At 39.7% G+C, this 13,835-nt stretch overlaps 1 protein-coding gene across 4 annotated transcripts in view; it reads left to right on the top strand.

Annotated features, from left to right (window-relative positions):
• Nucleotides 1–13,835, top strand: part of Pik3c2g (phosphatidylinositol-4-phosphate 3-kinase catalytic subunit type 2 gamma) — a 349,836-nt gene that overhangs the window by 144,845 nt on the left and 191,156 nt on the right. For all 4 annotated transcript variants that reach the window (XM_029478871.1, XM_021164809.2, XM_029478872.1 and 1 more), the window contains one exon: nucleotides 11,231–11,324. In XM_029478871.1, coding sequence (XP_029334731.1) covers nucleotides 11,231–11,324 — 94 coding nt within the window. The remainder of the gene's footprint in view (nucleotides 1–11,230; nucleotides 11,325–13,835) is intronic.

Genomic DNA, 13,835 nt, shown 5'->3' with positions numbered 1-13,835 from the left:
AATGCAAGAATTGATTAGACTAATTTCTCTATTCTCTGATCCCTAAATATTAAGCCTAACCCTGCTGCACACAAACAGATCCTGACAGTCTATTTGAGTCTTATTTTCAGTGTACAGGTCAAAGTTTTGAACTCATGATTTTAATATTATCTTCTTTCAGTGCCCACAATAACTCTAAGTAAACACTGTTATTTTTCTAATTTTACATTCACAGACATGAAGGCTCATAGAGATTGTCATCCTATGACCTAATAATGGAAGGCCTGAGGATCAGGTGTGGACACCGGGCAGACAGCTCTTGCTATCTGAATCACAGCGGTAGAGCTTCCTGCATGTGTCACTGGTACTTTGGTTGTCATAGTGGGATATCCCCAGCCCAAAGCAACTAATGTGAAAGGGATTATTTTGACTTACAGTTCCAGGGTAGTAGAATACATTGTGTTGGAGAACGCATGGCCTGAAGGCGCCTGATGCTGGTCTGGCAGCTAAGCACAGAGATGGAAGGGAAAGAGGGGACGGGCTACAAAGCCTAAAGCCTGTCCATTGGGCTGCACTTCCTCATCGCCTCCAGCTAACAACCGAGTATCCAAACGTATGAGCTCCAGTGGCTAAAAGCCTGTTCTGCTCTTACAGAGGACCCAGCTTTGGTTCCCAACACTTGCATATATAGTGGCGCTCTACCACTGTTACTCTAGTTCCATTGGCTCTGAAGCCAACTTTGGGAATCATTTCATATTCAAATCACAATACTGCTTAAACACTCTGGGATTTTTTTCCCTACTTATGAACAGCTATATATTATTACACTCAAATGATTTTCCTTCGCTCAGCAGTGTTCTCTAGATTCATCTGACTTAATAGAGAGGAGACGAACTACTGCCATAGCAGAGCCCTGCTTATTAAGCAGCACTCTGAGAACCTGGGTGAATCGTGCTCTGACTGCGGGCTTTCCAGCTCCTTATCACGCACTAGATAGGTCACGGCAAAGTTGGCGAGTTTCCACTGTGAGCATCCTGTGACTCCCACTTGAGGTTTAACTGCACTGTTAAAGAACTTGAGGAAAAGCTGTTTCCAGAAACGAACCTTTCCACAACTCTAAATTCAAAAGCAGACTTTCATGAGAACGGAGTGTGCTTGTGATGTGAGCTGGCAAAGAGAAGGATCTTCCAGGTTCCACTTCTCCTTTTTCCCGCTCTTCTTGGAAGCATCTGTCCTTGTTTCCGTTTAAACTCTTCAGAACTGGTTTACTCCAGCTTCAGTTTGGGAGGGTTTGTATACTGCCATTTACTTCATCCTGCCTGAAGACACTCCAGTTCATTTGTGTTTATTCTAAACAAGAGGCATGGTCACACGTGTTCTACCTAGGATGGGCCACTGTGCATTCACATTTCTACCACTGAGTTGTGTGTCCACTGGGTATCAATCCTTCCGTTAGAGAAGGACATACCTGCACTAAGACCAATGGTTCTGGGCAAATGGCTGCTGTTTTCCTGAACCCCAATGCAAAAGTACAAGAATCCAGTGGGTAACAGCAAATAAGTTACTGAAACACTGGAAAGTCATCTTAGTGAAAAGATTTATGCTTAAAAAGCAACTCGGGAAATTACATCAGGAACTCAAATAAAAGGTAGACAAGGCATCAAATCTTGCTCCCCTCACATGATGTAAAATTATTGTTTTTTTCAGGAAGAAAAGCAATATTAAATAAAGCAACCCATAGCTTACAAAAATCAATTCTCCTGGGAGGATGGTTCACTAAAATACTTACATAAAGCCACTCACTCCCTTGTTTATTGGATAGATTAATTTATATGATGTCAGTCTTGGCAAGCATCGTAAGTAGGAAGTATGAAATTCACAATAGTGAGATAATTAAAACTTCTATTAATTAGACAGACAATTCAACTATGGATTGTTGTGTTGCTCTTCCATTTATTGAGCAAACATATGTGCTATGCACTTAATCAGAGAGAAACAAAATCAGCCATGGAGACTGTTGCTAAGACAAACACACAGTTTGTAAGAGGAGGTCACCACATTATGTGTTCTGTTATACATTAATTAAAGTAAAGCAGTAAATGCTAGATGATCCCAAAGATGGAAAAGGCAAAATAAACCACAGAAAGAATTTGTTCACAGTGAAACTGTATCTTGACTACAAGTTTTACAAAGATTTCTTCAAGAACGGTAGCTTGTGGGTGCCTGTGAGTTTTTAGATGGCAGTGACTAATTTAACATCACAGAATTACATGGCATACAATATTGCAAACATTGATCTAAGGAGCATTGTGGGGCCTCCCTCGTGATCTAGGTACAAAATGTAATGTCATTACTACAGTCCCTGGAATTTTGTTGACAGACTTGTATTCAAAAGAATAATTCTAGCAATAATGTGAAGTTATTAAAAAGAGTTTCAAAATGTTTATAAAAGTTTTAAAAAGAGTTGGCCACAAGAGTATTAGCTGGTTGTAGGGTTTAAGAATGGTCCATTTGCAAAATTATTCTTGGATTGGTCTTGGTACCAGTAGAGATCCATAGAGTAGACTGAAGAAATGTTTCAGAAAAAAGCCACAAAAATAGAAGAGATAATAAAGAATTCAAGCTTGGACTGAATGTTGGACAAACCCACCATGGACTGACACACGGGCCTTTGAAAGAATAGTGGTTCTGAGTTGCATAAGCTGAAGGGCTTTGTTAACAACATAAAACCTTAACATGCAATCTCTAGGTATTGCCCAGTATGAAGTTACATACAGAGATCTGAAGTTTTCTAGGGAGAATAAACCTCAAAGGATAATAGCAGACTTAAGATCTTTAGACATTAACAGAAGCCACAGAAAAAGAAGAAACCAACAAACAGATGTTTAAAAACCAGGAACAGAGCAGCTTTGTAAGGGCAGCACAAAGTAAGAAAGACCAAGGGACAGGGAAAGAGTATCTGTGATCTGAGGGAAACCAGGAAAGATGCTGCAACACCCAAACTGAGAAATGCCTTAGAGAAATATTCAATGCCATTAGACCTTAAATAGAGCAATGGCATTAGAAGAACTGCTACTGAGCTAAGTATGAAAAGTTCTTGCTTTTCAAATGCCTTTGGTTTTCTTTTTTCATTGTCCTATCAAAGCACTACATGTTAATGGGGTGCCCTGTGACATTTTGCTATGCTTATTTATATTATAGAAGTACTAAATTAAGCTAATCAGTATGTTCAACTTATCATTTTGTGGTGAGGATATTTAAAACCTATTCCTTTTGCATGATGACAATGTAGTTAATTCTTAGCTCTGAGTCTATAGATGATCCATCCATTAGACAGTATGTCTGCACAGTCTTCTTGTCTCCTTGGCTTAGGGATTCAGTATCCTTGCCTCTGGTTCATGGCTGGTCCAGTGCGCAAGTCCACTTAGATAATTACATGCCTTACTACGTGTGGTAGTCACTTTTCGGTTGCCATGACAACAAGCAACCTAAGGGGACAATGTTTATTTTAGTTTATGGTTCTATGGGAATAGAGTCCATCATAGCTGGGGAAGCATGATGTGGTGGGTGGAGCAGGAAGCTGCCTGATCCCATTTTCATCCACACATAGATAACAGAAAGAGCAAGAAGTAGTGTGAACAAATAAACCTTCAAAGCCTTCCCCCAGTAATATGTTTCCCCCAGCAGGGTTCCACCTCATAAAGGTCCCATAACCTTCTCAAAGAGTACCATCTACTGAGGGCTAAGTCCATGGGGGGCATTTCTCATTCAAATCTCACACCATTGTATGTCAACGTCGAACCATTTAGAACATAAAAAATAAGTAACAGGTCCAAGCTAGTCACTTGATTTTATATGTGGACATGAGAATTTCTATTTCAAAGATCGAAAGGCCTTCCTGGAAAAATGGTAAGCCAACCACTCTAGGTCTCTGAGTCTGGGGTTCTGGTTTCCTTGTTAACAGATGTCCTTGGGAAAACCTCTTGAGCTCTGAGACCCAGTGTCTTCCAGGATATCATGAGGAGTTTGCACTTGCCTCCCAAGTCTTCATGGCTTCTGATATTCTGTAAGCACACAGAGCTCCTTGAAGGGACATGCATTATTCAGTATGCAGAGGAACTCAATCACTGTAAGAATCCTCATTCATCATTTTCCCTGGAATAATAAAACAAACCTGTCAGATCCTATCGCTTTTCCTATCAGAAACACAACACAGATATTCATATTGGCATTTTTCTCCTGAACTGATGCAGCATGTCACCAGACTCAAAACCTCCTGGAAAAATACACTCTCCTTCTGATGATTCTTAATTCCAGCCTGACACAGGAGCTTTTAGCTGTGAATAGCTTCGTGGCATTCTCCATGAATTCTCACTGTGCATTCTGAAAGCCTGACATTTCTTTTGCGCTGAAATTTGATCTCAGATTTCTTTGCTTTTCCATTTACTCAAAGCTGCTTTTTCTCTTAAAGGTTGATATTTGTCGTGTCCCATTTCACTTTCAGTGCTTTAAAAAGTTTCAGCAAAATATTTCCTCCGTGTCATATCAGGAGTTAGAAAGGATCAGGGGGAAATGAAGACAAGGATGAGGGTAAAATAATAAAAGATTATAAATGACAAAAAAAAAGTAGAATGAGAAAAGTTAAAAGATATATTTTCTATCAAAGAATCACTTCCCGAGCTCACCGGTTTTGTTGAAGGTAGCCTGAGTCCCCTGTAATAACCTCACACACTGCTGAGGAAGGAAGGGATCAAGAGATTTGGGTACAGAGAAAAATGTCATATAATTGCATAAACCCATGTACTGCTGTCTCAGATGCAAACCAGAGGTTCTGATTCCTTTCCTTGAGAACACACAGCAATCATACAAGCTGCTAGGCGGCATGTCAGAGGTTGTCCAAGTGAGGACTGAGGTCCCCAAAATGTAAGCAGACTTGCCACAAGGACAGGGCTGTTGTCATAGTAATTAGAAAATCCTTTTTTATCACACTCATGAAGAGAGGGGTGAAGTTTCCCCGGGTTATATGACTTCAACATTGCAAGAGATTTTATGTAAATATAGAAGAAAGGACCCAGCTATCTTCTATATGGCAGACACTGAATATCATGCACAAAAATGTGTAACAGTTATCACTCTCTTGACCAAATATTTTCTACTTTTCAGCATGACTATTTTGGGCAGAACTACAGCGTCTATCTTAACATGGAATAAGAAGAATTTTAATGTAATCAAAATCAGATGATTTTAAATATCCTAATTTTACTTCTACTTTATCTACTGATAAATATAATTGGAGTATTTATGAAAAAGGACTTCTTAAAATCTTCAATAATTTCTAAAGTATCCTGAAGCCCCAAATTGGAGAAGTGCAGCTCTGAACAAGTCCTGAGCGATGCTCTGTCCGTGCCTCCACTTTGAGCCACTGTTGCCCAAGCACTTAGCCCTGTTCCCGCCTGTTATACGGACATTGTCACTGCACCTGAGCCTTGTCATTAGAATTCCTTTGGAAAGTGCTCATCCTGAAATGGCTCAACTGCATTGAATTCTTCACTTTCCCAGTTTAACTCTGGGCTTTTGTTCTTCTCATTGGTCTTTGGTCCTGCCGGGCTGCCTCCTTTTGCCCCTGTGTTCTCACTGGGCAATGAACTGCATTTGATTTTTAATCCATTTCTTAGCAATCACTGTACAGAGCTGCATTGATATTGGCTAATCTTTTAGCAAATACCCGAGAAACCACTTTAGCTTAGTTCAGAGGCCAATTAAACACTGAATCACAAACCAAAGAGGGGGTTGGTTTTAACCCAGACTTCAGATATACTCACTGCTTTGAGAAAGCAATGTTCTCTATGATCCTGGGTGTTCAAGCACTTGAGTGCTATTTACTGCTAATATTTAGAAAGGTGTGGAACCTTTAGGAGGCATGGCCTGGCTAGAGAAAAATATGTCCCTGAGGGCAGGCAAGCTTTGATGGTTTATAGCCTCACTTCAGATTCTCCACTCGCCCCCACACCTTGTGAGGTTCAGATTTGATCTCCATTTCCTTTGCCATCCTCAGGTCACCACGCCTCATCCACCACTGTAGACTTTCTCTACGCTGAAACAAACCCTTCCCTCTATAACATTCTCTTGTCCCTGGTGCTTTGTCACTGTATCAAGGAGCAACTTATTTTTTTTAATAAGTGAAAACTTTCCTCATCTTTCATACCCTCCTTCCTGACAAACTATACCATGCTATTAGATCTAGGTCTTTATATTTCAAACCAGATTTTCAGTTATGACGTTGTGAGGATTTATTTTCTGATTAATTAATCATAAAAATGCTTCCTATGAATTAGTGAGATACATCATCCTGATGGGTATCCCAATAGTGCTTTTGTGAAGAACCAAGCCATAGCAACAATGTCCATTCCTGCTCGAATTAGCAGTCTCAGGGGTATTGTAATTACGTAAGGTACCGCCCAGCTCCCAGCAGGGATCATGCATGTGTGGCAAGAAGTCAAATCATTTAGAGATTCAGTATAACCTGGCTTGTGGAAATTTTCAAATTGGTTGCAGGTCTTCTGTTACATGTGACATTTTGGTCTGTAAATATCAAACCAAAGTCAGATCCGACACGGGGAACCTTCTCCTCATTAACAAATGGGCTCCTGAGCAGAAAATGCCAGCAGTTAAATCCCTATAGAATGTTTAAGTAATTTCAGACATTGCAGGGAAGAAATGCCAGGATTTTCAGAACATGTTTGTCTATTGATCTACACCTGACTTCAGGGTCTATGAGAAAACAAGCATCCATTCTCCAGATACCTATTATGTCAGAAGAATATTCTAAATTAACTAGAAAATAGGATGCTCACCTTTTGCTACACAATGATATTCCTTCTTTAAAAGAGCATAATATTTGATGTTTCTTCCCGTTCTAGTAATGAATTCATAGTTATTCACATATCTTCATTGATTTCTTGGATGGATATCCCTTTAAAAGTTATTTTTTTAGTAGGCTTGAAAAACAGTAACTAGGTTAGAAAATTAAACTTATGTGTGAAACTTCCCTTAATGTATTTGAATTAATATTTTGATATCTTCTATCTTTTTATTAAGAATAATGGATCAATATATACCAATTTTTTCAAAGAGAAAGACATAAGTCCAAAGCAGTGATAGAGAAAACACTTATAATGAAAACATAGTATACACATTTATGGAAATGGCACAGTGAAACCTATTACTTTGTATATTAAAGACTAATGCTATACCTCTATATAGCACTTTTGGATTATCAAATGCATTGTAATGCTTGCTGCCTGCATATAACCTACCAGATACATATAATGTATTTAGTATTAGACAGAGATAGCACCTCCAATGTTTTTCATAAGCATGTCTCCATGTGCATGCTTTATTAAATCCTTATAGTTGAGTTCCAAAGGTTAAATTGCTATATCAAAAATAAGCACAACTTAGAAGAATTTTATCTGTTTCATTTTAAAACCTGACCTGTACTGCCGGCACTGTGTGAAAGAACCCTTGTTTTAGGAACATTAACAATATCACAAGCGTCCCCTGAGGTGGCCTACTCTTCCCAAAATAGTCGGATGCAAGTGACGTTTGGATACACTTGATTGCCAAGTGAGTCCTGAGTCAGATCACAAGATGTCATGTGGTGTTTCCAATTTCTCTCCTAGTTTCTTTCTGAACATCAAGCAAAGGTAAAAATAAATGAATGAATGAATGAATGAATGAATGAATGAATGAATGAATAAATAAATAAATAAATAAATAAATAAATAAATAAGCAAAACAAACAAACAAACATCCCTCTCCATCAAAATGCGAACATGATTTTCCTTTTTCATTTCACTCTACAGGTATGAATAGATTTTTGTTTCCTTCTGCCTGGGGACCTTGGAAAAAGTTCTTTTTCATTGCCTTTAGATTTATTTTTTCTTACCCTTCTGACTGAGAGACAAGAAAAAAGTATGAAATTTGTGTAGGTGGTATTTGCAGAATTAAACCTGTTGCAACCAATTTAAATGATCTCAGAGCACAGCAAGAAATAATCTGTCTCTCTATATCTCCAGCACTGTTTTTTTTTAATCATTATCAATGCATTTTGATTAATCACCTACACTTTGGAGAGCATGATGCTAAATCCTAGAAATAAGAACAGGTGCAATAAACATTGCCCTCAGTTAATCCCATCCCTTATTGAAGAATGGGGACACATTTTTTAATTATAATAAATCTTAGTATTTATTAGCTAATCACACAAGTGACCAGAAGTAAATTAGAGGACAAAGAAATTATTATTAAAATCATCACATTCAAAGGAGTTCAATATACATTTATGTATGTATGTATGTATGCATGCATGTATGTGTGCATGCATTCATGTTTTTGTGTGTGCATACACAAATTTTGTATGTGCAGGTACAATAGCCTATGTATGTATGTGTAGAGACCAGAGGTCAGTATCAGCTATCTTCCTCAATACCTCTCTCTCTTCTCTCCCTTCCCTTCCCTCTCCTCCCCTCCCCTCCCCTCCCCTCCCCTCCTCTCCCCTCCCCTCCCCTCCCCTCCCCTCCCCTCCCCTCTCTCTCTCTCTCCCTATCTTTACTATTAGAACAGAGTCTCTTACTGACCCTGGATCCCACCAATTCAGCTAGGCTATCTGACCAATGAGCTTCAACACTCTTTCTATCCACCACCACCCAGACATGCTAGGGCTATAGGTGCCTGTCCTGTACCCAATTTCTGTGTGCATACTGGGGCCATCATCTGAACCCATGCTATGAAGGAAGACCAGGATTTTCAAAAAAGAAACCAACATGTCCCAGCAAGGGATTACAGTGTCGACAGGGATGAAAATGCATGTGTCACACCAAAAATGGGTTCAATCAATTTGTGAGGGGGAAAAATGTGGACTCTTTGGCCATTAATATCTACTTAGTAACTGGGCATAAGAAGAATCTATCAGAAGTAGAACACCAGTTAATATCCTATGAGAAATTAACTTACACTGTGATATGTAAATGATTCAGTCCACGTGAGGATATCCTGGACCACAGAGTTGAAGAAGACATTAATAGCGAGAATAGCTGCTAGAACTCTTAGGATAGATAGTCAGCCACTTTGGAAGCTGACTTGTGGAAAGTGAAGAGGCTGCCCTACTAGGAAGTCTGCACTTTGATCTAGAGAATCAGAAATAGAGGAGTCAGCCCTCATCCTAGTACATCATTTTGCATTCTGTAGGGAATGTGGAGTTTAGTTCTGTAGAAAGCCAGCTTGGCCAGAAATAGCTTCCAAGGTGAGATGATGTTTGGGCATGGCCTTCAGAGATAAAAGTGTGGGAAGTGTGAAATAAAGAGCCAAAAAGCATCAAAATATCACTGTTGGACTTTGGATACTATATGCCTATAGAAAGATGGCAAGAGGAGAGTCTGCTAGCAGCATATGTAAGAAGAAAAGTAATGGGTTTCACTTAAATGAAGTTCAAGCACATAGGTCACCACTCTTCTGGAGGCCCTGGGGACATATCCATGACCAACACAGACAGACGTCATTGCTCTTGATGTTTAAGGTCTAGTGTATGTAAATGAGTGCACAGTATTCATGTAAGAAGCATGCATGGTATCCACTTTTGTTTGTGGTTATCCATGTCAATGACATGAAGCAGGCAGACAAGACAGTGTGAGTGACCCGACTCTGGCATCGGCGTTCATCACTATTCCCTTGTAGACTGCCTTCAAACTCACCTTGATATTGACAGGCTTTAGACAAATGGTTGAGTAATTGAGAACAATAAATTAGAGCCCATTGAATTTAGTTAGGAAAATCTAAAGTCATAAGAGGCTGAAATGGGCTGACCCAGGTCTGGATTGCTGTCTCTTGGAATGAACATGGTGTGCTGCGATCCTCCAGCCTCAGCGATATTGTGTTAGATGTGTCTGGAATATGGTTCTCATCACACCTCGTGGGTAGGCCTCTTTACAAGGAAAAAGTAATGGGGCTAGAAGGGGATTTATTGATCATAAACATTTGTTTCAAGTAAATAGGCTTAAGAGTGAAATCTGAGTTGCCATTGAAACACAGCGTAAATTTAAAAGGAATGCAAAGCCCTTGAGCTTCCGACTCGAAATTGCTCCCAAGGACAGTTGAGGGACACAGGACACGGCCATGTTTTTTACTTGATTCCAGCTGCACAGTGTTCATTTCATCCTTCAGTAACCTAATATCCTTTTTTAAAAATGAATAAAGTTTTCTGACTTCCATGCCACAGGAAGCCAATCTTCAGTGCCCTCGTCTGACTGACTGGAAAAAGGCCAGTCCCTTCCCTACAAAAGGAAACAAGCATTTCTTCATTTATTTATTGGTCATTGTTTTATTTTTAAATGGCACAAGGTGTTCCTTCTAGTTTTAAATTTTGCCTGTTAATATTTTTTGAAAGCTTGTCCCTTTTAAACTAGATATTCTTACCTAAGTCTTGCCGAATCTCTTCATGTCAATTCTACAGGTCAGAAGCATTTCAAAGCAGTATAGTGCCTTTTCAGACACTTCCAGGAACTTTGAGATAATTGAATTTAATTGTTGGATGGCACAAGGTGGGGGCGACACAAACTGTTCACTGGAGAATAAAATTGTTTGGGGAAATGTGGGTTCAGATGCTAAACACCTTCACAATTTCAGTTAAAAAACTCATTTTTGTTAGCTGCCTAGGGGATCTTAACTCTTATTACAGGCTTCAAATGCATCACAGTCTAAAATTTATTCTTATTAAGTTATGTCTGTTTATTCATCATAAGCTCCTTTCAATGTCTGGTTTTCATTAAGATCTGACTAAAGTACTTTGAAAATATTAGATCCCGTTTTTATTCATATAAATGATCAGGTCTCCAGGAGGCGATGATTTTTTGAACAAATAAATGGCTAAATGAAAAGCAAGAATTCTCAGATACTTTCAGCTCTCTTATAACCTCCATGTCAAAAGTCTAGTCAATAGGGCATTCTCCGACAGAGCATGTGATCATATGGAATATGAAAAGAACTGAGTGCTATGGATTACATTAATTGATTGGGGGATGATTCCATGACTTATGCATTAGAATTTACTCTGTGCCCTAGACATGTGCACACATACAAACACACACACATGTATGTGTTTATATGTAATTACATATATTTAATTACATATATATATGCATATATCATTACTTCCAGTCAATTTCAACTCTATAGTCACATTAACTGTCTTCAGGTTTCCAGACCAAGACGTTCGTGAAGTTGCCGTTCAACAATTAGACACCCTCTTGACTGACGAGCTGCTGGACTGCCTCCCACAGCTAGTGCAGGTAAGAGCCGAGGGTCTCCAAGGGAATCTTGGGTTCTGAGTCATCATTCTTCCAAGGTTCCCAGTGCAAGCCCATGAAATCCCTAACCTGTTATACTGCAGTTTGGCCAAGGATGAACTCAATTCCACCCTACATGTTCACGTGGTAGTACAGACGTTTTCTATCCAAAGCTGATAACCTAACAAAATAAAACATTTAAAAAAAAAAAGCCTAAAATAAAATCTCCACAAACCATCTTCACTTAGTGATTAGTACCAGGAAACCATGGGAATGTTTGTGAGGGGGAAATCCTTCGAGGCCCTGAGTGTGTCAAGCAATGAAACACTCTGTGGGCAACAGTTCTCTACGGACTAGCACGCCACTCGTGAGTTTTTTGTCATTCATATGGAAACTTTACTGCTGGTTATTACTCTTGAGAAAGTAATATTGAACACCCAATTCTGCCGCCAATTAGCACAGTGTAGTGGCATCAACTACCACAGCGCTGAGAAAATGCAAGAAACCAATGTGCAGGTGCGCAGAGCTATGAGTGACCCTGACATTCTGAAGGTGAAGGAAGGTTAAGAATGACGTCACAGTTTACCCGTGAGCAGGTAAGGGAGCAAGTGAGGCTGCAGAAAGGAAGCTTTGCTCCAGTACGATTGCACAGCGAGGATGGAAAAAGCCCAACATAACCAGTCTCTGTGTATGTGTGTGTGTGTGTGTGTATGAAATAACAATCCAGGATGTTATTTCTCAGATATCAGCCACCTTTTTTTTTTTTTGAAATGGCCATTCACTAACCTTGAGCTCATCACATAAACTAGGCAGGATAACCAGTGAGTGCCAGGAATCTGCCTGTCCCCACCTCCCTGACATTGGGATTTCAAGGTTGCCCACCATGCCTGACTTTTCTGCATGAGTTCTGGGGACCAAATGCATGTACTAATGCCTGCAAGGCCAACACTTTACCAACTGGTCTACCTCCCCTGACTGAGTTTCAGGAGCCCAGGAGGACTGTGAAACTCACTAGGTTGTCAAGGATGACATCACATGACCCTCCTGCCTCCAGTCCCCAAGTACTTACAGTAATGAGCCACCACACCCAGGATGTTCTTTAAACTTAGATCTTTCCTTTCCTGACAGATTGGAATCTGCTTTAACTGACAGTTGGCTCAGCTTTTGGCCAGTGATATGAGAGGCCAAGATTGATGGGGGAAACTTCTATTAATAAACTCCAATATTACTTTGCACTTTGTACACCACAATGTGAACTGTTCCGACATCTTCCCAAGGGAGAGATCTGGCTGAGAAATAGCTGTGCTGTTTGCTGCTTTAAGCAATCTTTATAGTAATGACTTCCCTTCATTTGTCAGGATAATATGGTAGAAAAAGAATATCCCCAAATGAAAACAGATGATTCAACTTGGGAGTTCATTAGTCACTCCGTGACTCATGGGTATGGCAGCCCACTATATCTAACTGAACTCAGAGAGAGTTTCTACAAAGTTCCGTATATAATGTACTCACTTCGAAGGACCAAACACAATCAGTACACATGGTGCCCAGAATGCCAGATTCCAATAAAGCCAGATTGATTAAAAAAAAAAAAAAGTGCACTCAAAATCTAATATAGCAAATACACAAATAAAAATTGGAAGAATCTGCAGCTATGTTGTAATAGAAAGTAAAATTTATAACATGTCTAAGATGGGAAGAAATGTATACTGTGACAAAACAATAAAAAATGACAAGAAATTCACATTTATCTAAAAAAAATAAATAACTTTAAGAAACACATGGCCCACACTGTCCTTGAAACTTTCTGGGACCCAACAGTCGCCCTCTGTTGATTGGTTTTGGAAACTGCATCTTCACTTTACAGATTAGCAGGCTAATACAGCATAAGCCATATTAAAGTACAAAGAATGGAGCCTGCGACCATAATGAAAAGCAGATCTGGTTCAGAATTAGAAATCAGCTGGACAAAGACTTCAAGGTTACTGTAAACCACTGTCATAACCATTCCGATAGAATCCAAGAACAAAGTTTGTGCTAATGTGCCAAAAATATTGTCGGTGGACCGTATGATGCATAGGAGAGGAAAATTCTATCACTAAATAATGTAAGGCAATGAGTTTGTAGGCAAGGAATCCAAATTACTCGGTTCCCAAAGAAACACGGGAACAGATGAAACAAAGAAGACACAGAAGTAAGTGCTGGACCAGCTCCTACGTCAGTGTTATAAGTTACATGCCCATCTTCACAGCATAAACAAAACACACAACCAAGTCAGCCCAGCACGGGCGTGCTAGGAAATGAGCCCTCGGCTGCAGCTTGCCAAGGCTCTCAAGGTTGTTCTACACACGCTGCACCAATTACGGACTCAGGAAACTTAGCTGAAATCACCCAACTCTGACAGCACGAGTCTATAAACTTCCCCATGCTTGGAGTACGCAGCATGCTGAGGAGTCCCTTCAGCTGTGGGTGTGGGAAGGAAGAGCCTTACCTCTCCTTTTTAACTGGACTGTG

This window comes from Mus caroli, unplaced genomic scaffold (assembly GCF_978045245.1).
Source record: "Mus caroli unplaced genomic scaffold, Mus_caroli_1 scaffold_7, whole genome shotgun sequence".
Taxonomy (NCBI): domain Eukaryota; kingdom Metazoa; phylum Chordata; class Mammalia; order Rodentia; family Muridae; genus Mus; species Mus caroli.
This window is presented reverse-complemented; position numbering and strand designations above follow the sequence as displayed.